This window comes from Parasteatoda tepidariorum, chromosome 4 (genome assembly GCF_982258835.1).
Source record: "Parasteatoda tepidariorum strain Cologne lab strain chromosome 4, Ptep-v5.0, whole genome shotgun sequence".
NCBI lineage: Eukaryota > Metazoa > Arthropoda > Arachnida > Araneae > Theridiidae > Parasteatoda > Parasteatoda tepidariorum.
This window is the reverse complement of record NC_141758.1, coordinates 78,875,501-78,902,847: the sequence shown is the minus strand read 5'-3', so window position 1 is coordinate 78,902,847 and position 27,347 is coordinate 78,875,501. Positions and strand designations below refer to the sequence as shown.

The 27,347-nt window shown below is 31.2% G+C and overlaps 1 protein-coding gene across 1 annotated transcript; it reads left to right on the top strand.

The window, feature by feature from the left end:
• The first annotated feature begins 1,835 nt into the window (after positions 1-1,835).
• On the top strand, positions 1,836-26,926 carry LOC107446583 (ornithine decarboxylase). The gene is made up of 11 exons (XM_087161429.1): positions 1,836-2,028; positions 3,422-3,568; positions 9,489-9,585; positions 13,848-13,924; positions 15,256-15,428; positions 16,677-16,811; positions 19,611-19,776; positions 21,690-21,861; positions 22,068-22,174; positions 24,728-24,948; positions 26,747-26,926. Exons 2-11 carry the CDS (start codon positions 3,440-3,442, stop codon positions 26,838-26,840), a joined length of 1,371 nt encoding a protein of 456 aa, XP_087017555.1. The 5' UTR covers positions 1,836-2,028; positions 3,422-3,439; the 3' UTR covers positions 26,841-26,926.
• Positions 26,927-27,347: the final 421 nt, after the last annotated feature.

Genomic DNA, 27,347 nt, shown 5'->3' with positions numbered 1-27,347 from the left:
AGATCAGAGCGGATACGTTCACTCGAATCATACTAAGACATGTGTTTATTTATGCCTAATGCTAGTTACTTGAAAATATACAGAGCAAAAGTTAATGTCATAACAGGAAAAAAAACTGGATAATTTATAACATATTGTCCACTTTTCTTGAAATTGTGAAAATAAAATATGTTAGTAAAAGAGTAAAGAAAAAATTTAAAAATTAACTCTGCACCTTAAAAATCTTCTTTTAAAAATTTCTACTAAAGTATTCTAATTATACAACTGCACATGGAAGCGTATATGAGTGTGATCAATCTACGGTGATCAATCTATGAGTGTGATCTAAATTCAGTTCATATAAACACACCGGACACAAAAATAGTCACCCTTAGAGAAATCATGAAAAAGATCATTTAATAACGCGTAACACCACCTCTGGATTTGATAACCGCCTGGATTCGGTTAGGAAGTGAGCTCACAAGGCTTTGCAAGTACGTCGAATCCAGTTTAAGCTCCTCGTTGAGGATTTGATGGCGCAAATTCACCAAATTGTGAGAATGCTGATTTTGGCGTTTTACCATTTGTTCCAATATGTCCCACAAATTTTCAATGGGGTTCAAGGTCAGGTGATTTCGCAGGCCAGCCGAGATGTAATGGAGTGTCTGAGTGTTCATAAAACCAGTCACATATACTTCCAGTCCCATGAACTTTGTTGTCATCTTGAAAAATAGTGGTATCGACAACACACTCTGCATGCAGAAGGTGACTGAAAGGCAACTCCGAATTGTCCAGAACATTCAAATAAACATGTTGGATCATGTTAGTGGCCACTTCAATGAGTGAACCCAGTCCATAATGAGAAAAACACCCCCAAGACATGACAGACCCACCTCCGGCTTGAATCTGCGCTTGCACCCAGTCAGAATGAAATGCTTCATCTGGTCTGCGTTGCACTCGCAGACGTGCGTCTTTTGAATAAATGCAAAAACGCGATTCGTCAGACCATATTACATTCCGCCAGTCAGCAAATATCCACGTTCGGTGACTTCTAGTCTACAGAAGTCGCGTAGCTTTATGAGCCCGTGTGAGCAATGACCCCTTACGAGATGTTCGTCTCCGTATGTTCATTGCATGCAGCTCCCTTAGCAATGTTTTCTCACTAACAGGATGGGATGGATCTTAATTTAGTAACTGAAGCAATTCCTGTCCAGTTTGGTAGCGATTTTGATTGAAAAGTCATGAAACACGTCTCCGGTCACTTTCATGCAGGATCTTTTTCCGACCACAATTCTGACGGCGTCTTTCGTGACCACGTATATTACACCACTGCTTGTAGACACGTTGAACAGTCAGCTTTGAAACGACAACAAATCCAGCAACTTGCACAGTCAAACACAATTGCCCCTTTTTGCCACTCTATCACATCTTTACTCTTACCCATATTTACACATAATTTTCGCTTCAAACAAAAATGCCTCACTGATAGCTACTTGTCTTTGATCAGGTTGAAGCAATGTGCATGCAGTTGAGCACGTCACTTGACCACTGCGTCATCTAACGAAACCTAAGGATTCATCCGTGCTTGAGCACTAGGGAGACCAATTTTTTGTCCGGTGAGCTTATAAATAAGTTATTCAAGATGTCCTCTCTAGCCTCATGTCCACACTATCCCCCTCTCCCCTATAATGCAGTTTTTTATTTAATGCATTACAAAATTTACTGACATGAAAAATGAAATTTCATCCATTTTTGAATCAAACAAAAAAGAAAACTCAGACTGATACGTAATGCCATAAATACTTTAGGAAGCACCATAAAATGCTCTAAAATAGAAGATAAAAGATAAGTTTTATGAGAGAAAAATGAACTACTGAAAGAAGTCAGATAAACATCGTCTATCAAATAATCAAACGTTTGATCGTGAGAAATTTTGAGCATCGAAATATTTTGGTTAACATTAAAAAAAATTTCCGTTAGAACAGTAAAATTAGTTTTTCACATAACTCAACATTCAACTTAATTTCTCATTAAGTACAAGATTTTTAGGTATGTTTTTTCTATTTAATATAAGTGCCTATTTGCCTATTTTCAAGTATTAATATCTGACTTTTTTATGCATCACCAGAATTATCTAAATAGATAATATATATATATATATATATATATATATATATATATATATATATATATATATATATATATATATATATATATATATATATATATATATATATATATATATATAAATTAAGAGAAATAATAATAAGATAAGTTTTATTTACTGTGCATAAGCTGCAAGTACATAGAACTCATAAAATAAGTTAAAAATATAGAGAAAACAAAGAAAAATAAGTAAAAAAATTTAAAGGGGCAAAAAATTATAAAAAAGTTGTTTTAAATAATATTCACAAATTTAAAAAATGTTAAGATTGGAAACTAAAATAAGGAAAATATATAATCTTGTCATCAGCTCACAGGATTACATCCGACAAAAATAGTGCTTTCTAATATTGTGTCAATGTAGCCAATATATTAATGTAGCCAATTTTTTTGGTGATCCTCACACTATTATATTGATATGCTTTGCTTGGCTATATTAATACAATAATAGAAAGCACCATTTTTTTTTCGAATGTAATCCTATGAGCTGATGTCGAGGTTATATCTTTTCCTTATTTTAGTTTCCAATTTTTTTTTTTTGAATTTTAAAATTTTTTAAATTTCTGAATATTATTTAAAGCAATTTTTAATAATTTTTTCCCCTTTAAAAACTTTTTACTTATTTTTCCTTGTTTTCTCTATATTTTTTAACTTATTTTATGAGTTCTATGCACTTGCAGCTTATGCACAGTAAATAAAACTTATTATTATTTCTCTTAATTTTCTTCGTTAATCTTTCTTTTCTTTTATCCTTATTTTCTTTCTGATGACGTGATTATGTCTTTTCCCTATTTTAATTTCCAATTTTTCTTCTTCTTTTTTTAGTTTTAAAATTTTTTAAATTTGAGAATTCTTTTTAATACATTCTTTAATATTTTTTTTCCTTTAAAAAACCTTTATTTCTTTTTCCTTGTTTTCCCTATATTTTTATCTCCATCATCTTTTAGTATATTCAGTGGATATATTTTATTTATTTCAGATATATTCAGTGAAAATATTCTTTTTATATCAAATATATTCAGTGGAAATATTCTATTCACTTCAGATAACATATTCAATGGGAATATTCGATTCATATATGATCAGTGATAATGTTAGGTTCTGAAGTATTCAGATTATTATGTTTCTTGGTTTTAAGTTTGCTTTCTGTAAGATATTAAAAATGTGTTTGATTATAACATTATGAATATTCTTAAGCAAACTACAATTATATTTGAAATGCTTCATATATATGAATATTTTTTTATTTAAATATCCTAACAAATAATCTTTCTTACAGATTGAGTTTTAAAAAAAGATGACTACTCACACACAAACTATAAACAAAACTAATGGGGAAGAGTTTTTTAATTCTTTACAGTTAAAAACCAGTACGAAAACTTACAACAATCTATATGATTTTATGAAATTAACAACTGAACAACTTGTAAGTATATCATATACTTCCCTATTTTTAAAATGCAGTAATATAGTATAAATATTGGCTATAATAGAATTATTTTGTTGTTGTTGTTGACGTATGCATGTTCAGGCAGAGGAGGTGCGATTGTTCTTGTTTTCCAGTGGCGCCATCTATGGCCAAGAATTCGACTTCTGTCACATCATATGCCGCACCCGTTTATAGGGCGGACCCATTCAGACATGCATTCACTCATCCACAGATCGTAATTTTCATAACAAAGGAAATCCTAAGAATTCTTGGGAAGTTTTCAATTTTTTCAAAAAATTACCGAGAAAAGTTACAGTGAGTGAAACATCAATCTATCGTTCCCGAATATTTCATTTCCCCTAATACATCTCCTTGTATTACAGATACTCTCATAAATACTATTCTTATTATATTATTAATACCCTTTTGGATCACTTTTAAAACTAGTAGATTCTTGCATCAATCGTTCAGAAATTATACAGACATTTAAAAAAAATTATTTTATAAACGGCGTTGAACTGTCGACCCAATTTCTGTTTTACTACTACTAATAACTAGCTTAACAAACATTATTAAGAAAATAAACAATATCAATCAGAAGAGATATTGATGTCGCATCTTCAGTAGGGGTGCAAAGCTAATAAAAAGAAGCAATTTCGCGTGGTTAAACATAAGATGTTTGTAACTCAGAATATAGTTACAGCTGACACAACAGTACTTAAAGTATCAAATTCCAGGTTTTTCCTTTTAAAGAAAACACAGTAAATTTATAATCAAAAGAACGCAAAACTATACAAGCATAGCAGTGAGCATGTACATTAAAAGTCAGGTGAATAATTTATGACGCATGGTGCAAAAGCCAACAGTCTTTCGTGAAGAAAAAAGAAAAAGACATGTATATATACTCTAGGAACACAAGTGATTAGAAATTCAAAATGAGGAATCACATAGGGGCAGAGATTGACAAAAGGCATGAAATTAAAATGCAAAGAACAGTTTAGGAGAAAATTCAAGTAAAAATCAAATAATAACAGGTAAATCAATAAGAGATTTAAAGTATGTCTTTCCTAACAATAGGCAGCAAGAGGCCATCAGGATTCAGGAAGGTGCCTTGTTACTAAACAATTTCCTTACTATTTCCACAATTCCCTTTTTTATTTCAGGGTTTGACCAATGCTGCCTAATAAACTCATAGGTGGTTTTCGAATGAAAACATGTCTCTCTAAAGTGTTTAAAATTTGTACAATGGATTAATATATGTTCCCAATCCTCACTAAGCTGACAGGTACGGCACAGCTGAGCTCCCCCGAAAAACCAGGCCTGATGTTGTCCATGACAGCCATGATTTTTACTACTACTAATGTTCAACTCCGTAGCCTTTTAACTCTGAAAATCAAGGAGACAATGGAACTCCTGGATCAAGCATTGGGAGAAATTTGCCTTCGTGAAAGATTTTTTGATAGAACCGACAAGAATTTGCATTAAATGGAGAGGAAAACCTCCCAAGGTTAGCCTGACAGCAAGAGGATTCTAACCCATGATCCGTCTACCACTTATGATATTTCACGTCAGTTCTGTAGTCGGTACGAACCGGGTACAGAATTCGTATTTACTACCCATCACTGGGATTCGAACCCGGTTCACCTCATTGGAAGGGAAACGATCCACCGCGGCTCCCAGCAAAATTATTTTATTTTACAACCGCCGTTGAACAGCCTACCCAATTTTGGGTTTACAACTACTAATGTTCAACTCCGTAGCCCTGAAATTTTCAACCCAATCCAGAAGACAAGGTAATCCTGGATCAAATATTGAGAGAAATTTCCTTCTGTGGAGGACTTTTTGGTGGAACTAAACGGCATTTACGTTTTATTGAGAAGAAAACCACGAAAACCTCCCACGATTACTTTGACGGCAAGGGGACTCTAACCCATGATCCGTCAATCACTGACGATATTGGAGAAGAAAAATAGTGAACTCCCGATGTGGAGTTTTCAATAGTTTGGGGAAATGCCTCAAACATCAGGTCCGATGTTTATGCATCAATTAATAAATGTTGAGACTTCGGGTGTGATGTCAGATGTAAAAAATTATTGCAGAAGCGGAAGAAGAGCAAAATAATAATACCGATGAAGGATGACAAAGTGAAACCACAACCAGTACCAACATTTAAGGAAGGATTCAAAAGCTTTGAGACAATGGTTAACTTTTTGTATATGTACCAATTTACAGGGAAAAAATCAGCAAGTTAAACATGTCGGAAAATTTATTTGAGTTGTGAAGAAAGAGCGATCAACCGAAAATTTTTAAATGTTTAAAACAAATATATTAGTTCTTTTGCATTGTAATAATATATGTGTGAATAACTTATTGCTTTTCGAACTTTTTCAAGTCAATATTTTATATTGCCCCGCATTCCTCGTTTTTTGAGAAACGATCGATTGGTGTTCTACTGTATAAAATTCTAGAAAATCAAGACTTATAACACATGGGGTACACTTCGTTATACAGTGCAGAATAATCAAGTGCGAAAAAGATTGATTTGAAAAACTCGTTTATATTTATAGCTAATGACATGAAGCATCGATTCCTTTTCTAAATACTAAAATGTAAATCTGTACCACAATATTTAAAAAAACATTTAACATAAAGTAACTCTTTATCACTTACGTAACTAAAAAAAAGCAACTGGTTCAAGAAAGTAACCGATTGAATAAAAAAATTTAACCTTATCATACTATTTAACAATATTTCATATTGTATCATAATGTTTCAGAGAAAATTAAAAATAAACTAATCCTTTATCACTCACATAACTAGAAAAAACTGGTTCTAAAAAGGAACCGATTGAATAAAAAAAATGTAACCTTATCAGAAGATTTCAAAATGTATCATAATGTTTTTAAAAACTTAAAAATGTACTAATGCTTTAACACTCAAGTAACTAAAAAAACTGATTCTAGAAAGGAAGCGATTTATAAAAAAAATTTAACCTAATCATAATATTTCAAAATCTATATATATATATTTCTCTTACACGGCACCAAAAAAAAGCCTCATTACAACTCCCCGAATGGCAACGTTAGAAAATCGACCAATGATTGCAGCTAAAAATGTCACATGGCAAATGTCACATGAGGTGGCTCAACATATAGCGCTTTTAAAAACGAAAACAATAACCAGAGTGAGCATTATCAGGTTGTTCAATTCAGATTCATGCCCTAAAAACATGATAATATTTAATTTAAACTGGCTCAACATATAGCGCTTTTAAAAACGGAAACAATAACTAGAGTGAGCATTATCAGGTTGTTCAATTCAGATTCATGCCCTAAAAACATGATAATATTTAATTTAAACTCAATTGGGTATAATATAGCCTACGTCACAGGTTGTGTTGTTCCTACTAAATTTAACCCATGAACGGCATTTTCTGCGAGCCTAACTTCAAGCCACAAATAAACAAACGAAGTGTTCGATCGTTTAAATAGCTGCTCGCCAGATTTTATTGCATTATAAAGAAAAGTTATTGAAACTAAATGCAACTAAATAAACAACAACAACTAAAACAAATAACAACAACTACTAATAACAATAACTAAATAAACAACAACTAAATTCCATTCGTTTAGCATTGCGTCATATGTTGTTCCTACTAAATCGAAGTAGTTGTGTTTTTTTCATATTATACCCAATTAGGAATTAATTAATTAATTAAAGTGAGAATGCTTTAAAAGGCTGCTGTTGAATTGATATTTTTCCACTGGGAGCTACCTAAACGTCTAAAAAACGTCTAAGTGTTTGTATTGAATGCATTGAATTTTTTTTATATTTCGCGTTTATTTATGCATTGAATTTTCACGCTTTAAAATGCAGAATATTAGTGAAGCTGCTAGGGCTTTTAAACGTAATAAAAGAAAGCGTGTTCGAAGAGCCCAAGAAAGTGTTGAGGAATGTTATGGAAGACGTAGATTGCAGAGATCAAGTGCAATAATAACTGTTCAAGATGTAACAGTAGATGTCGAAGAGTATAATATTGGCTCAGTGACGGAACAATGTAGTTATTGTAATGCTTACTTCTGGGCCAAAGAAAACTACAATTGTGTTTTCAAAGAAATTCTAAATGCTTAGTGTTAATTTTTTAGAGCTTTGCAGAAAAAAATTTTTTTTGGAAAAAATTTAATTGAAACTTCTCTTGGCAGTAGGCAAGAGGAACTGCCAAAATCAAAACTCCCCGATTAGAAATGAAGCATGGCGACCCCCACGTAGTATTTCTCGGGTAATGCTAACAGCCATGCATTTTAATTTATCGTATGTAAAACATCCTTATTTTGTTCTAAAATGTTATGTACTTTATCACAAATGTTAATTAATATAGAAATTGATTTCAATAATGCTGATCACCAAAAAATATTTCATTTGGCGATAAAACAAATTTTTGTGTTCTTGAAAATGAAAGACTTTTTGAGGGTTATTATCTCACAAGGAAAAGTTAGGGTTCAAAGTTTATATTTTCAAATAATAAAATTTTTTTCTAAAACTTTCAGAATTTTTAGCATTAACTAATTTATTATACACATTTAGTTGAATTTAGGTGAGTAACTGCAATATTTGATAATTTATTTTGCTAATATGTTTCTCATTTAGCTAATGTTTTGATTTTTTCACCATGTACAATCTGAATAGCTAATATACTTTTTTAAAAGTCAATAAGAACATTGATAGAATTCATCTACATAAGTACAATACTATATCTTTGATGATAAAATACTATGTCTTTGATGATAATATATTATGTCTTTGTGCTAGAACATTGTGTTCATTGGTGAGCGAGCGGAGCGAGCCATGGTTCACTGCGTGAACCACATAGGATTGCGTAGCGATTCTCGGGGGTTGGCGAGCGTCAGCGAGCAGGGGGCGGAGCCTCCTAGTGTATCATATTATTTTTAAAAAATTAAACATGAACTAATCCTTTATCACTCACGTAACTAAAAAAACTGGTTCTAAAAAGGAACCGATTGAATATAAAAATGTAACCTTATAATATTTCAAAATGTATCAAAGTATTTTTTAAAAAAAATTAAAAATGAACTAATCCTTTATCACTCACGTAACTGAAAAAACAGGTTCTAAAAAGGAACCGATTGAATATAAAAATGTAACCTTATCATAATATTTTTTTTTAAAAATTAAAAATGAACTAATCCTTTATCACTCACGTAACTAAGAAAACTGGTTCTAAAAAGGAACCGATTGAATATAAAAATGTAACCTTATCATAATGTTTCAAAATTTATCATAATATTTTTTTTTTAAATTAAAAATGAACTAATCCATTATCACTCATGTAACTGAAAAAACTGGTTCTAAAAAGGAACTGATTGAATAAAAAAAATTTAGCCTTATCATAATATTTCAAAATTTATCATAATATTTTTTTAAAAGATTAAAAATGAACTAATCCTTTATCACTCACGTATCTAAAAAAAAGCAACTAATTATAAATAGGAACCGATTGAATAAAAAAAAATCTTACCTAATTAAATGCAAAATAAAAATTACTAGAAACATAAAAGCACAGTAGAATAGAAAAAATGTGTGAGCTTCTCAAAGCTTTAGATTCTGATTTAAGAAGAAGAAAAAATTTTCTCGTAATTAATATTATTTAAAATTACTTATTTCATTAACTTATCATTTCATTTTAAATAATCTATTACAATACTGAAAAAATTATGCTCAAAACTACCTTTAAAATAGTAAAACTTGCCGTGTTTTCTTGCTCTATTGGAAAAGTGCGATATTTCTTACTGTCAAGCTTCGATAATTAATTTAATAAAATCGGGTTTTATGATCAATGTAGTAAATTTGGTAAGACTGGGAAACATTACAAAAGTTTTAATGAGGTTTTAAATTTCAGAGCCAAGAACAGTCCTTTTTTGTACTAGATTTCGCTGATATTCTTTGGAAGATACAACTTTGGAAAGAAAAGCTTCCAAACATCGTTCCATTTTATGGTAAACTCTTTGTGGTTTTTAATGCTGATTAAACAAGTCTCAAAAATGAATTATTAAACTTAATTTATGCAAGTGCTTTTGATAATATCACGAACATTTAAGGAGTCTAAGATAGGGGTGAACAACTTTTTTGAGTGAAGGGCCACACGCTTATTTAGTCATGTTAGCGGCAGATATGATAATTTTTATTTAAACATTACTGCTCTAAGCACCAAATATTTTTATCAATATACTTAGCATATTTGCAAAAAATTAAATACTTTCAATTATTTGAATTTATTTATATTAAACTGATATATATATATATATATATATATATATATATATATATATATATATATATATATATATATATATATATATATATATATATATATATATATATATATATATATATATACAGTGGTGGCCAAAAGTGTGGACACATTTTGAAAGTTTCATGTTTTTCAACTTTGTGTGCTTGTAGAATATAATAATTTTTACTTAAATACGAACGTTTATATATCAAATTGAAGGTAATTTAATGTAGAATTTAATAATAAGTACAGTATTACAATATCTGTATTACAAAAAAAGTTACGCAACTAATAGTAAGATCTATCTTAGATTTGCATTTTTTTAAAGTGATACTTACACAATCAATACTTAGTAGGATAACCCTTATTTTTAAGACAGCTTCACAGCGTCTTTTCATCGAGTGAACGAGTGTTTGGAGTTTATCTTTCGTAATCACATGGTGCCAAGAATCAATTATAGCTTCAATAAGTTGTCTTTTATTGGATGGACGTTTCTTTCGTACAAGAATTTTCAAACGTCGCCACAAATTTTCAATTGGATTGAGATCAGGGCTGTTTCCTGGCAATGGTTATATATCTATGCCTTTATTTTGAAACCATGCTTTGCATACTTTTGCTGTGTGGCATGGAGCTGAATTCTGCTGAAAAATAAATGGTGCGTTGTTGGGGAAGTTCTGGTGTACAAAAGTTCTGTTTACGTTATGAAAAAACGAAATCAGTGAAAAATAAAGCCAAATCAGGCCGAAAAAAATGCACAAGTGCTACTGCCGATAGAAAAATTATACGGCTATACCTACAAGATGGAAAAATTTCATCAGATGCCATTAGATGAGAAATGAATGCAGCGGGTATTGCAGTAAGTTCAAGAACTATAAGAAGAAGGTTATCAAGATTTGGACTACAAGCTAGAATTCCAGGGAAAAAACCATATTTAAATCAAAAGCAACGCGAGAAACGAGTTAAGTGGGCAAAAGAACACATTAAATGGTCAGAAAATTAATGGAAGCAAGTAATCTGGAGCGATGAGAGTAAAATATCGCTCTTTGGTAGTAATGGTAGAAAATACGTGAGACGTAGAGTAGGTGAAGAACTTCATCCTGATTGCATTGAAGCAGTTACAAAAAACTCAACAAATGTCATGATTTGGGCATGTATGTCTGCAGATGGTGTAGGCCGAATTCAAGTGATTGATGGTATACTGAATGCCAAAAAATACATCGAAGCTGTCCTAAAACCAAAATTAATACCTTCCATCAGGGATGTCTTCCCAAACAACGCACCATTTATTTTTCTGCAGGATTCAGCTCCATGCCACACAGCAAAAGTATGCAAAGCATGGTTTCAAAATAAAGGCATAGATATATTACCATGGCCAGGAAACAGCCCTAATCTCAATCCAATTGAAAATTTGTGGCGACGTTTGAAAATTCTTGTACGAAAAAAATGTCCATCCAATAAAAGACAACTTATTGAAGTTATAATTGATTCTTGGCACCATGTGGTTACGAAAGATAAACTCCAAACACTCGTTCACTCGATGAAAAGACGCTGTGAAGCTGTCTTAAAAAATAAGGGGTTACCCTACTAAGTATAGATTGTGTAAGTATCACTTTAAAAAAATGCAAATCTAAGATAGATCTTACTATTAGTTGCATAACTTTTTTTGTAATACAGATATTGTAACACCGTATTTATTATTAAATTCTACATTAAATTACCTTCAATTTGATATATAAACGTTTGTATTTAAGTGAAAATTAATATATTCTACAAGCACACAAAGTAGAAAAACATGAAACTTTCAAAAAGTGTCCACACTTTTGGCCACCACTGTATATATATATATATATATATATATATATATATATATATATATATATATATATATATATATATATATATATATATATATATATATATATATATATATATATATATATATATATATATATATATATATATATATATATATAGAAGGATATAAAGGAGGATAGTTGGGAGAAGGATATAAATTCTAACCATAAAGAAGCTTACAGAATAAAAGTGCATAAAAAAACGCATTTCATAGAGTAATATAAATTTAAATTTAATATTTTAATAAAAGAAAATTTATAATGTTTATACAAAGGCCAAATTAAACCAAAATTTTTATTGCTTTCAGAAGTTTCTGCGGGCCGCACATCAACAGTCGGCGTGCCGTGTGTAGCCCGCAGACCATAGGTTGTGCATATCTAGTCTAAGACAATTTTGAGGTCAAAAATTATAATTTTTTTATCTCTATGTTTTAGCTTAGTATAATCAATAATAAAGGGATTGACAGCTTTTTTTTAAATAATAGTAAGAAGAATTGAAATTAGTAGTGAAATTAAGAATTTAAAAAAATAATTTTGATATCAACTTTTTTTATTAAATTCCTGCTGTATAAGCAAGTATTTTAAAAATATACATTACGGGCGATAATTATGGAACTCCCTAAGTCCATAAATGATGTCCCACTTTATCTCAATATTTATGACTCCTTTATCACAATGTGTCACTCTTTGCCATAAGCCCCTACACCCTCAAGTTATGTGTCACACTATATTACCTATACATATTCTTGCAATTCAGAAACAACATATCTTAAAAATTATATAGGGTTTTTAATTGTATTCTGATACCACACTTAATTAATATAGGGTATTTAGTTGTATTTTGATACTAACAAATGTTAATATAGGGTACAACTAATATAGGGTTTTTATTTGTAATTCGATACTAATAAAGGGTAATATAGGGTGAAACTAATATAAGATTTTTAATTGTATTTTGATACTACACTCAACTAATATAGGGTTTTTAATTGCATTTTAATACCACACTTAATTAATATAGGGTATTTAGTTGTATTTTGATACTAACAAATGTTAATATAGGGTACAACTAATATAGGGTTTTTATTTGTAATTCGATACTAATAAAGGGTAATATAGGGTGAAACTAATATAAGATTTTTAATTGTATTTTGATACTACACTCAACTAATATAGGGTTTTTAATTGCATTTTAATACCACACTTAATTAATATAGGGTATTTAGTTGTATTTTGATACTAACAAAGGTTAATATAGGGTACAACTAATATAGGGTTTTTATTTGTAATTTGATACTAATAAAGGGTAATATAGGGTGAAACTAATATAAGATTTTTAATTGTATTTTGATACTACACTCAACTAATATAGGGTTTTTAATTGTATTTTGATACTACACTCAACTAATATAGGGTTTTTAATTGCATTTTAATACCACACTTAATTAATATAGGGTATTTAGTTGTATTTTGATACTAACAAAGGTTAATATAGGGTACAACTAATATAGGGTTTTTATTTGTAATTTGATACTAATAAAGGGTAATATAGGGTGAAACTAATATAAGATTTTTAATTGTATTTTGATACTACACTCAACTAATATAGGGTTTTTAATTGTATTTTGATACTACACTCAACTAATATAGGGTTTTTAATTGCATTTTAATACCACACTTAATTAATATAGGGTATTTAGTTGTATTTTGATACTAACAAAGGTTAATATAGGGTACAACTAATATAGGGTTTTTATTTGTAATTTGATACTAATAAAGGGTAATATAGGGTGAAACTAATATAAGATTTTTAATTGTATTTTGATACTACACTCAACTAATATAGGGTTTTTAATTGTATTTTGATACTACACTCAACTAATATAGGGTTTTTAATTGTATTTTGATACTACACTCAACTAATATAGGGTTTTTAATTGCATTCTAATGCTACACTTAACTCATATAGGATTTTTAATCGTATTTTGATGATATTCTCATGATGCCACATGATTTTAAAAGTGGCCTTTGTAAAAAAGGCTGCAACTGTCTCCTGAGTAGCGAAATTTCCTAATACTGTCCTGTATCAACTAATAAATTTTATATTTTTCAGCTGTGAAAGCTCATTCAGATCCCATTCTGATACGTTTATTTGTATTACTTGGTTTTTCCTTCGACTGCTCAACTAAGGTAATTTTATGTTAAAATGTTACATTTTGTTCTGTTTTTTATTACAATTATTAAAATTTAAAACTTGATTTAAAACAAAGTGATCATTTTATTCGGAAAAAGCATTTTTTTTTCCAGAGCATTGGAAGAAAGTGGAATAAAACGAAAGAATCTGGACGAAACGGAATAAACTTTATGAAGAAGAAGAAACTAAAAATGACGAATACAATTATTTAGCAGTTAATCTTATAAATATAGCTCATATTCAAAGAAATAATAATAAATTTAATATAATACCAGAAACTTTTTAAAAAAATAACTATTTTCATGTCGTTTATTTTAGAGAATTATAATAGTTTAGACATTAGAGAATTTTACTTGCAAAAGTTGGCAACACCTTTTATTTCTTCCATACTTATGTTTCTTGGGATGCTAAACACGATTCCATATTTAGTGATCAAATTTTTCTTCAGGCCTTATTTAGTTAATTTTGTCTTATTTAAACATTTTATATTAAATAGATTATAATTTAATACAATTATTTAAATCAGATTGCAATTATAAATTGTTTTCTTTAATATTTAATATTTCTTTTTAAAAACGGTTTCAGCCATTTATTTTATTTGTGTTAAAAGAAACCCGTTTTTTCCAAAGCTATTTTTTTCAACGATTTTTTCAACTGTAAAAGAAATTTGTCATTCCTTAATTAAAGTAAGGAAACATGTTTTTTAGGAAAGAGATTTTGTTTCAAAAATAAATAAATAAAATAAGATTATCATGTCCATACTTTAAAATTACCTTTTTATTTGTAAAAATTTCACAAAAAGAAAGTTTAACTTTTTCAAAGAATATAATTGAAATTAATTGATCGAAGCCTTGCTTTTGCTCAGTTTAAATGCTGCTTTTGCTCAGTTTAAATGCACAGTTTTACAAAAGAAATGAGTTTAAAATTTAAATTAGGCATAATATAAGACATAAAACATTTTAAAGCAATAAGATTATCATGTCCATACTTTAAAAGCACATAAATTACCTTTTTATTTGTAAAAATTTCACAAAAAGAAAGTTTAACTTTTTTAAAGAATGTAATTGAAATTAATTGATCGAAGCCTTGCTTTTGCTCAGTTTAAATGCACAATTTTACAAATGAAATGCGTCAAAAATTTAAATTAGACATAATAAAAGACATAAAGCATTTTAAAACATTTTAAAGAAAAAAAAATCGCGTTTTTTTATGAAGATTATTAGAAGAACTATCGATTTTCTTTTTCTTCATGAGTACTTTGTATTATCCAGAACAAAAAAAAGTGATAAATCTATGTTAATTTTCTTAATTGGTGTTTCTTTTTAAGGGAGAAATAAGCTTAGTTTTGAAGAACGGTGGGAAAGCACAAAATATAATTTATGCACATACGATCAAGCCACATTCTTCACTTAAGTATGCAAGGGAAATTGGAGTAGACTTGATGACTTTCGACTGTGAAGAAGAACTTGAAAAAATAAAGAAATTCTACCCCACAGCACGGTAAGTCATTTTATAATTTTTGCACTCCTACTAAATTGGAGTAACACAAAACGAGTCTAAATTCAAAACGAAACCTTGCTCCAGGATTAGTATGTAGTTGGCTTCTGTGATTGATATCTCCATTGTTTCATCGACTCAGACCAACACCTCCTAGAACAGAGAAGGCCTCTGCACAGATTAATTTAGTAGCTCGACCGAACCAACGTAAACTGAGTAGTGGGGAGAAAAAATAAGGATGTCACGTCCGTACTACCAACCCAAGCAACAATTTTACCTTGGCCCCAGTTGGACTCAATGTGGGACCTACATGAACGTCAACAGAGGGACCAATATTGGGATCTCTAGATTTTTTTAATATTGGTCCTATATACGGCCAATTTGTAGCCTATATTGGCAGAATAATGAATCTGAAATATCTGGTGAATCTGAAAGCTCTATATGGGGCCAATATCGGAAAATAACGATCCTTTGAACACTTATTGAGCCAAGTTTCGTGAATATTCGTCCAATGAGGACCCAAGTTATTTTGCTGATAGAGAAGCTGCGCAGGAGGGGGAAATTTGAAATATGTCACAACGTTCGGATTTCTTGTTTATAGTAACCCGTGCAAAGGCTTTCTTTTTAAGGGATGTTGCTCAAACATTGTAGTAGTTTGTGATGGAGAGGCGTGTTCTTTATCGCTGACTGGGATAAACCAGCCAACCCAAAGATCCCTAATTCGATCCCAGCAGGGACCAACTCTACCCGTTTCAACACTTACATCAAAGAAACTCAATACCGGAGTAGTTAATTAACTTCTGTCCTTAAAAACCAAAAAGAAATATGGTGCTTGTTCCCACTACAAGCAATCAAGGTTTGAAGCCCAGTTTTAATAATTAATTAGACCCCGAATGCAATAAGCACAGAAAAAAACATTTAAGATTAGCAATGTAAAAATAAACAGGTAGAATCATAATTTTCTTTCCAACTTTGAGCCACATTAACACACGCAATAAAAAGAATAGCTAAATTCCGTAGTTTGTAGACGCCTAAGTAGCTAATAATTTTGCTACGAAATCTTGCATACACGCGTAATATATAAGTCAAATTCTAAGAAGAAGCGCTTCGTGTTGGAACAACTGGACTCAAACAAGAAGTGTTTCTTGTTTGAGTACAGTCCTTCTTTGAGTCCAGTCCTTTATTTTTATTTATGTTCAAGAAATTAAATTTCATTTTTCTTAATAATGCGTTTTTTATGTTATTTAATAGATTGGTTGTGAGAATAAAAGGAGAGAACCCTCAATGTTCCTATGATTTAAATGTCAAGTACGGATGTTATTTGGAGGAAGTAAAACAGTTGTTCGTCAAAGCAAAAGATTTAGATCTGAACGTAATCGGAATAAGGTAAAATGGACTTCCTAGAAGGGAGGCTTTTTTTTATTTTGTGCATGTAATGAAATCTTTGTTTGAGCACAGAAATAATTGGGTACTTGCAAGAAGAAGACAGCCAATACCCACGCGTGTAACACCTATGACGTCAGCACCAGCTAATCTTTATCAGCAATACTGAGTTTTAAAGTTGAGTTAAGTTTCTCTGCATAACTTAAAATGCTAAGTAACGTTACATTAATTAAATATAGAGCCGTATAGCACATCGAATTAGTTTTAAATATAATTCTTTCTCGTCTACTTCATTTACTTAACTTAGATTTATTATTTGTTTATGTATTTTAATATAACGGTGATATATTTTTGTTTTCTGTACCTGGCACTTAACTTAGATTTATTATTTGTTTATGTATTTTAATATAACGGTGATATATTTTTGTTTTCTGTACCTGGCACTTAACTTAGATTTATTATTTGTTTATGTATTTTAATATAACGGTGATATATTTTTGTTTTCTGTACCTGGCACTTAACTTAGATTTATTATTTGTTTATGTATTTTAATATAACGGTGATATATTTTTGTTTTCTGTACCTGGCACTTAACTTAGATTTATTATTTGTTTATGTATTTTAATATAACGGTGATATATTTTTGTTTTCTGTACCTGGCACTTAACTTAGATTTATTATTTGTTTATGTTTTTTAATATAACGGTGATATATTTTTGTTTTCTGTACCTGGCACTTAACTTAGATTTATTATTTGTTTATGTATTTTAATATAACGGTGATATATTTTTGTTTTCTGTACCTGGCAACTCCAATGCACAATTAGTTTGTTAATGTTCCACGTGGCCTCGTGCCTGTTTCAGTATTAAATCTATGTGTAAATATATAGTGAAAGAATTGAAATCTTTGAGAAAGAATCTTTGTGAAAGAATTTAGAATGTGTCGCTAAAAACGTCAGAGAGGATTTTCCTGGTGTATTAATATTGATACCTGAATTGATGCTTAACGAGATTGGCTTACTTGAAATAGAATGAAAAGAACAGTTGCTACCGATAACAAATGCCATGTTTCAACAACCAATCAAGAGAGAGATACCCAAACTACGTCACATGCAGGTATCCCATTGGATACCTGCAAGTGAAATTCTCGTATGTAAATCGTGGTATTTGTTGATTAAGAAGCCAATCAGGTATGACACATACACGTGACGTTGCTCAAAGGTATCCAATTAAATATGATTTAAATCATATGGTTAGAAATGATGACTTCACTTTTTCTGGAGTTGCAAATACCCAATAGCAGAAGATTTAAAAAATGATAAAAATATAATTAATTTGAAAAATAATAAGATAAAATATTTGGGATTGATTAGGATGACACAAATGCAGAGTAATCAAAAATTTTAAAACTCTAACAACAAATTCCGACATTTTAGTATTGATTCTATAAATATTATTGAAATGAAGAAACAATAACACAACGTTCAACTAATAAATTATAAAGAAGTTTCATTCGTTTACGTTAATTGTACGGAAGTAAACCAAAATAAGACAGAGATACTAAATTATAAGAGTGCAAACTACTCAAACCTACTGTATCAACTAATCGTTTCCTTTAAATTTTGCTAGAGGACACAAGAGGTTGTCGGGCTATAGGAAACTTATAGAAAAGTGCCGTCATAACGTCAGAGTGGACTTTCCTAGTGTATTAATATTCATGGTATGCCTCTTCTGGCTGCTAATAGCAAAAATGAATTTTTCACTTTTATTTCTTGATGCTATTAGCAACTAATTGATCAACTGATACATGATTGAAAACAAATTAAAGGTACCTTAAAATGTCGACACTTCTGTTTAAAATTGCATTTTCCGCATCATGTTACATATTTATCTTAAATACCTAGTATCCAAAAAAGAAAGACGGTTTTAAAAATCAATTAAAGACAAACAAAAAGAGATAGAAACAAACGATTTACTATGTTCTGCTTAGGAAACCATAAATTTATTACAAAAGTTCTTTAACAGAAGGCGCTGTTAATTGTGAAAGCTACAAATTTTCTGTTGCGGTTCAACTAAAATATTTGAACTAACTATTATTTTTTTCTCCAACTGGTACCAACAGTAACAATCTTGAAAACATCATTTTATAGTTTTTATTGGCCGTGATAGCCTAGTTGGCAGGGAGCTGGAATCACGTTTTTGAGAGCGGGAATACGAATCCAGCTGGCCAAAGACTCCCCGTGCAGTAAATGGTGACTGGTGCACGTTAAATCTGTTGAGTCACAAAGTTCTCCGTGTTCTTATAATAAATCAATACCTCAGGATGTACTGAATTGGAGATTGATCGTTCTCTGGTTCAGGTCGAAATCACGGTCTGTGGACAGATCTATGAATGGGTCCGTCCTATAAACGGGTGTGACGCATGGGTCTGGCAGAAGTCGAAGTCTTGCCCAAAGATGGCGCCACTGGAAAACAAAAAAAAATCGCACCCATCTGTCTTAATGGCCGGTGACAACAACAACATAGTTTTTATTAGTTAACAGTGCCATCTGTTGACCAACCTCTCAAAATATGGGAAATTTGGTGAGAATAAATAACTGGTTACCCAAGCAGAACTAAGCGAACAGCATATTTCTTTCCTTATTTTGAGACTGGTTTTTCAAATCACCGTTCATTTTTGGGACACCCTGTATTTATAAATGGTACTTAAAAACCCATAAACAAGTTTAAAGATTGATGTCAATTTCTCTCTATATTAAAAGGATAAAAGTTATTTAAATCTTTCATTTATTGTATATTCTAGTTTCCACGTTGGTGCACTTTGTGTGGACCCTACTTCTTACTCCAAAACTATCCATAGCAGTCGAATACTTTTCGACTTCGCCGAAGGACTAGGATTACATCTCACACTCTTAGACATCGGTGGAGGATTTTTTGGATCGAAAGAAAGAGAAAACTTTTTCAATGATGTAAGCAACACTTCAGGACTCTCACTAAAAACAAGAAACTTTAAAATACAAACTAGTGGGGGGCCCTCGCGGATCGGTATCTCCAATAAGCAATGTGCACAGCTTTGAGGTACCGGGTCCGAATCCCGATGGGACTCCTGATGCATCCTCGTGCTGTCATCTTTTGTATAGTGCTATCTGTAATTCTACTTCACAAAAGTGTCCCGCAGTAGACTGATCGTTAAGACACGGTTCCCAGCAGATCACCGAAGTCAAGCATCACTGGCTGCGGTCAGTGTGCGGGTGGGTGACCACTTGGATCTGTCTGCGTGGGGACCGAGGGTGTGCGGTATTGGTCTTCGTTAAACTGCTCTACCGTAAAGTGCTCGACTTCGTGTTCAGGTCGTCGGGCTACAGAAGCAGGGGTGCCATCCCCTCTGTAGAGGATCAAAATTGAGATGGCATGTCTTCGGATCATCGTCAGTGATGTTTCCCAGACCGTCGCCTATAGTCCATTGTGCAGCTCTAGTGCAACGTAAATAAACTACAACAACTTCACAGAAGTTTATAAGCCTTAATTTAGCACACAAGCCTACAAATATTTATTGTACCAATAAACTATACAATAATAATAAAATTTATTTTCAAAAGGATCATGTAATAATTTATGTACCCTTTTTTTTGTCGGCAAAATTATTTGAAATTAAAATTCATGACTTGTTCTTTTTAATCTTTGCATTTGTTCGAATATTAAATTTAGTTTTAAAATTTATTGCTTAACTAGAAGATCGTACTTCAAAATTTGAAAAGCTATTTCCTAAATAAATGCTAAAAAATAAGTAAACACCAAACATGTGTTTTTTTTTCTTGTGAACAAGAAAAAAGAAAAACTGCTTGATGCATATGGACATTAACTATGCATTGATATATGTTTGACTATAAATGATTTAATATTACAATTCAAAAATTGTGCTTTGAAACGGAGGCATTTCTTTGACTCATGTCTAAAATGGTTATGAATAATATTGTTTTCTGCCAAAAAAAAAATTTCAAGATCTCAAAAACTGTTTCTGAAACATATGTTTAAAATCAAGCTATAGCACGTTCACCAGGATTTGGCACATGACTCTGCCTTCATAACGTGGTATGCGACAATACTATTTCGCTATTTTTAGGAGACGTTTGTGAGCAATCCTGAACAAGGTTGCGATTTGGCTTTCGTATTCCAAAAATATTCATTTCACAAACTTTAAGTGAATTTTTTTAACATTAAATATTTCATACATTTGTTGATATTTCTTGCCATTTTTGTATGATATTTCTTTCTCTTGAGTGAATAATTTGTCCTTTTTGAGACATTTTGCTGAGAAAGCAGCAGTTTTTAAATTCAAAATATATTTAATTAGCCAAAGAAACGAAACGTATAATAGTAGATAATAAGGCGAAGTAGGTGACTGAAAAAGAATTCACTGTTTGCGTTTGGCGCTCATTAAGGGTTGTCTCAATTTCAAGTGCGGAGATCTTTCTCTTCTTACTCCCGTGCTGAAATGAACTCAGCGTCCGAGGAGGTAAAGCCAAGTGTCAACTCTTGGTGAACAAACTATAGCTCTGATTTTAGGAACAAAAAATTTTTGTCAAAAATTTAAAGAACCTTTTCATAAACAAATATTTAAAGAAAAATTTAGAACTTAAAATCAAACATGCATTTTTCTTTTAAAAAAATGAAGAAAACATTAGAACTTTTTATTGTATCAACTATGAATTGACATATGCTTGACTATACATTTCAAAATTAGACATTAAACGAAAATGAATGTTGCATGTGCTCATCTTATAGTCGTTCATACAAATTATGATACTATGTTCTTACTTACTATCTTTTTTGTTCTTGCATACTATCTTCTTTATTCTTACACGTCATAATCTTATCGTAGGTCTCATCAGAAATTAGGAACAGTGTTGAAAAATATTTTCCAGACAACAGTGTTCGCGTAATAGCTGAGCCCGGATGCTACTTTGTTGGTTCCGCTCAAAGAAATGTAACTTGCGTACTTGGAAAAAGGTCTGTCAATAAGCATCAACATCCAATGAACAAAGATAAAAATGGTAATTCAAACAATATTAAATTTTATATTTTGACAGCTATAAAAAAAATATATATATTTAATTATCGCATAATTAACTAACAGCCTTCATCAGCAAGCTGGTTTCTTTTAAATGCCTAGTTTAGTTTAATTTTTCGAAATCAAAGTGAAAATCCGTTATTTAAATTTTACTTAATTTTTTTTTATTTTGTTGATATTTTTTTACAGAAACCGAGAATGATGAAATAAAAAGGCAGTACTTCATAAATGATGGATATTATACCTCTTTCTTTAGGCAATTTGAGCTTTACGATATTTATGCCAGACCTTTCTTAGTAAGTTTGAATTTTTTTGTTAACATTTTTCAATTTAAAAAATTTTTATTATCAGAACCTCCATTTAAATTTTGCATTCATAATTCATCCTAAAACTTTAAAGAGGTTTTAGTGAGGAAAAATCATTGCTACAAAACACATCCTTTTTTAATATACAGGGTGTTTATAAAGTCACGGACCCATTTTGGTGTTTAATAACTCATAAAATAATAAAGATAGATTAAAATTAATAACATAAATGGTTAGATGGACTCAAAAAGTTTCATGAACCTTGTCAATGAACTTCCACGTGCCCCCCCCCCTTCGTCGCACGGAGAATATCAAGTCGATAGTCAATTTCACGCCAGGTAGCGGCAAGCATGTCTGCATCCACAGAGGCTATTGCGGTTGTAATTCTGGCTTTTAGGTCATTAATGTTCGACACGATCTTCCTGTAAACATTTTCCTTTATAAATCCCCAAAGAAAAAAGTCCAGCGGCGTTATATCAGGTGATCTGGGTGGCCAAGGAATTGGACCTCCTCGCCCTATCCACCTTCCTGGAAAATGGTCATTCAAAGAACTACGAACGATGATACCCCAATGAGGTGGTGAAATGAAAACTTCGTATTTCCACAACTAGAAGAGCTTCAGCCACATGTCTTTTTGCAACAAGATGGTGCACCACCTCATTGGGGTATCATCGTTCGTAGTTCTTTGAATGACCATTTTCCAGGATTGGTTATAATGGTATATAATGTTCCACTTATATATTCTTGGGTTCAACTACGTCATTTTCCGGCCATTTTCTCGACAGTTATACGGGGGTTTTTTTCACTTAGTTTTTCAAATAACGGTAATTTTAATATGTCATGAAGATACGTAAATTTCAAATATTGACTAATCACTTTTTAACTTGCTCAATTCGTGACTTTGTCGTCATAAATCAACGCCATTTTCTAATTGAATCGTTTTCTCAGCACTTATTACAGTTAGTAATTTATCAGACGTTCGGCCGGGCAATTTCCACACATTTTTAAAATCTCGATACTTTAAATACAATATTATTACTACCGATGTATTCGGAATTGCGCGTTTAAGCATTTAAACTTTCATAAAAGTATAAATTTTTTATGTTTACCATTCAATTATTGTCTTATTGCGATAAGTCACACAGGAATGATTAAGATGAATTTTCTGCATCACAAAATGCATTACGATACCACTTTTAAAAAAATGCTTGTATGAACTTTGATCTTGCTTGTAGTATTTCTTAACACTAGCAGGTTTTAACACTGATTCTAACAAATGAAACCATACTTTCATCATGAGCATTTCCATTAAAATAATGGGATACCTGCAAGTGACGTAGAATGGGTATCTCGATCCCAATTGGTTTTTGAAACGTAACATTTGCTTATGTTAGCAACTATTCTTTCTATTCTATTTCGAGTAAGCCAAGCCTGTCATGTATCAATTCTCTTAAGTGACCTTTTACTATATTCTTTCACGTAGATTCCTTCACAAAGATTTCGATTATTTCACTTCATATTTCTAAATTAACACAAAGACCAGCACGAAGTAATGTAGAACATAAATAATTATGCATTAAAGTTGTCGGGTACACAAAACAAACATATATATACATATATATGCATATATACTACATATATAAACATATATATTACAATAAAATAGATAAACAAACATTAAATTTGTGACTAGTGGCGCAGGTAGTTTGTCGTCGGCCTTCTGAGCCCAAGTCTCGATCCCCGGCCCAGGCACCGGATTTTCGGGATGCAGAAAATCCTCAGCGGCCATGTCGTATGATTATGCGGCATGTAAAAGATTCCTGGAGTGCCTTATTGGCTCTTGGCATTTCCGGCAAAATTGAATTCCTAGTGCACTTTAGCATCCAAATAGAGTTTCGGTGCTGCCATCTAGTGTGGCAGAAACTAGGCGTCCAAATTAACATGACCAACGGTATCTCGCCCACTGTGGTGGTCCTGAAAGAGTGGATACCACGTCTGGAGCACGCATTAGGTCTGCTCATCGGCAAGACCGATTGTGCAGCTCATTGGAAATAATATATATATATATATATATATATATATATATATATATATATATATATATATATATATATATATATATATATATATATATATATATATATATATATATATATATATATATATATATATATATATATATATATATATATATATATATATATATATATATATATATATATATATATATATATATATATATATATATATATATATATATATATATATATATATATATTAAATCTAAGTTAAGTAAAAGACGTAGACGAGAAAGAATTATATTTTAACAAGTTTAATGTGTTATGCAATGCAGTGTTGTATTTAATTAATGTTCTAACTTATATGGATAGACTTAGCTCAACTTTAACACTCCATCTTGTTTATAAGCGAGCAGCTGGCACTGAGGTTATAAGTCACGTGTCGGTGTATCTATGATCATCTTCTCTAGCTACAGGTACCCAATTCGATAGCAATCTATAGTTTTTTTTTTCCTTTCTTATATAGAAAGAAGAAGAAGTGAAGAAAAGACCAATTTATAAAAGCACAATATGGGGCCAAACTTGTTGCTGTGAAGATTACGTAATAAAAGAATGTTCCCTCCCTGAATTAAATGATGGTGAATATCTAGTATGGGAAAATATGGGTGCATACACTTTAGCACTGGCCTCTGAATTTACGATTGTCCCAATTCCACAAGCCAAGAGAGTATTTATTAAAAATTCAAGGTAAAACAATTTTTAGTTTATGTTTTTAAGTATATAATTTTTTAAAACTTATAATATGACCCAAGAGACTGAAGATATTACTTGAATCGAAACTTCATTCCATTCAAAAATATAAGAATTCGAAATATCAGTCGACAAGTTTCAAGCTCTCAAAAACAGACGCCCATTTTCAAGCCTTGCCAGACATGAATGAAACGAAACAAAAGTGGTCTGAAATATAAAACTTATAGTTGCTAATGAAAAATAGAAAAATAAGGGTGATGAAAAAAACTAAAAAACGACAGTAGCCAGAGAAAAAAAAGATGAAAAACAGAACACGAAAAACCACAGAAGCCGAGCGACCACAAAGCGACTAAAATGCATTTCCAGAGTTCAAGAAATCCCTTTGGTTTTTCTCTCATTGACGTCTGACAAGTTTTGAAAACGGGTGCCTGTTTTTGAATGCTTAAAACATGTCAACAGTTATTTCCAGAGCCGTGACGGCTCAGAGGATAGACTGTTCACCTGCCAATGAGGTGAACCGGGTTCGAATCCCAGCGATGTATGGTCGAGACAAATGCTTCGTCTGGCTTGCATCCACCACAGTGATTACGTAAAGTATCCACAGTGGTAGACGGATCATGAGTTAGAGTTCCTCTGCCGCCGGGCTGACCGTGGGAAGTTTTCGTGGTTTTCCTCTCCATGTAACACAAATACAGGTTAATAAATTTTTTCTATACTTGATCCAGGAGTTCCCTTGTCTTATGGTTTGTGTTCAAAATTACAAGGCTACGGATTTAAACATTAGTAGTTGTAAACCCAAAATTGGGTCGGCTGTTAAACGACGGTAATAAAACTGTTTTTTCCAATCTGTATATTTTTGAAGTAAATGTAAGAGTTTTGAAGTGTTCCATAACAGCTAGATAAACCGCCGTTATGAATTAATATTCCGCTAGAAAAGCTCTAGAATTTTCTCCTACCCCGATACTTTATAGCTATTACGCAATCCATATTGTGATCCATAGATTTATCGGATTCAACCAATCCTGTCAAGTTCATATTCAGCCAAGATAACTATATTAATTTGCCCGACTATCAGTTCATTGGTGAGAAATTTAAACATTCTAATCTTGGCTCCTCAATACTTATTCTTGTACGAGTACGACCTTTGTTAGGGCAATGGAGAATTAATCAAATTTTCATTTTGTGATGTATCTAAGTTAATTTTTAATCGAGCTTACTGCCAAAACGTAAATTTTTCCTTTTCTTAGCTCTGAAAAAAAACGGTTCTAAAGATTTTGCCGTCCTCAAACATACACAAGTCGGAACTTGTTTAGTAACAGAACCGATTAAACAACATTCCTTGTATCAAAGATCTCAAGAAGCAAACATAAACATTCGAACCGAAACAGTTCGGAGTCTTCGCTCCATTCGCATTGTGCATTTTTAGGCCTATTGGGGCAAAGATTGAATTTCTTGCTAAGGATACTATTGTTAGATTTCATACACTGGATATATTTTATAGCTGCTCCTGTCTAAGAAAAGAACCACGTCGTATAAATAGCTTATTTATAAAAATTATGACTAATCTCATTTAAATTATTATAATAAATATTAGCATTATCTCGAGAATTTGTAAATACTTCAATTGCTCATTAACGACGTCCCTTTCTTAGAATTCACAGCTTTCTTAATTAATTAATAAAATAATTAATTAATAAAATAATTAATTAATGAAAAATTTGTATAATTAATTTTTGATCCCACTATTCCTTTGTCTCGCTTAATATAATATAACCATTTCTCTTATTATTTCCAGGCTGAATCTAGATTGGATTGAAAACCTGGAAGAAGTGGCAGATTTCCTTGGAAACAACGTAGCTCTTATAGAAAATGAAAAAGACCCTTTATAAAATTTCAAGATTTGTCGTAGTTTTAAAATTCTTCAAATATTTTAAAAAAACAGTTTTGATCATAATAAATATCTCTTATATAAAAAGAACTAGGTTGTGTTTCTTTTTAAGTATGAATATCAGCATGAAATAAATAATTCCAAGATACTAAAGCAGAAAGGTATAGGAAAAACTTCATAAGCTTAAAACATGTTTCGTAGCCCTGATCTTCCTCTTTCGGTCAACCTTGGCTACCGAAGTTTTTCCTGTTTTTTTTCTTTCGTTATCTTCAGGGGCTTTAATACTTTTTTCCCCTCTTAGTTTTATTATCTTTATGAAATAAATTTATTTCTACTCTGCTTTCTCTGGCAAAGTTTTATTCTTTTCGTCTTTTAGTTCCTTCTTTTTGTGGAAAATATATTAAGAAAGCGATGTTAATCATTTTTCGATTCCAGCTTTCATCGATCTTTAGAAAAGCATTAAAGTGAACTGTGCGTAGTGGTGGGAGCCTCTTAAATGCTTCGTTTT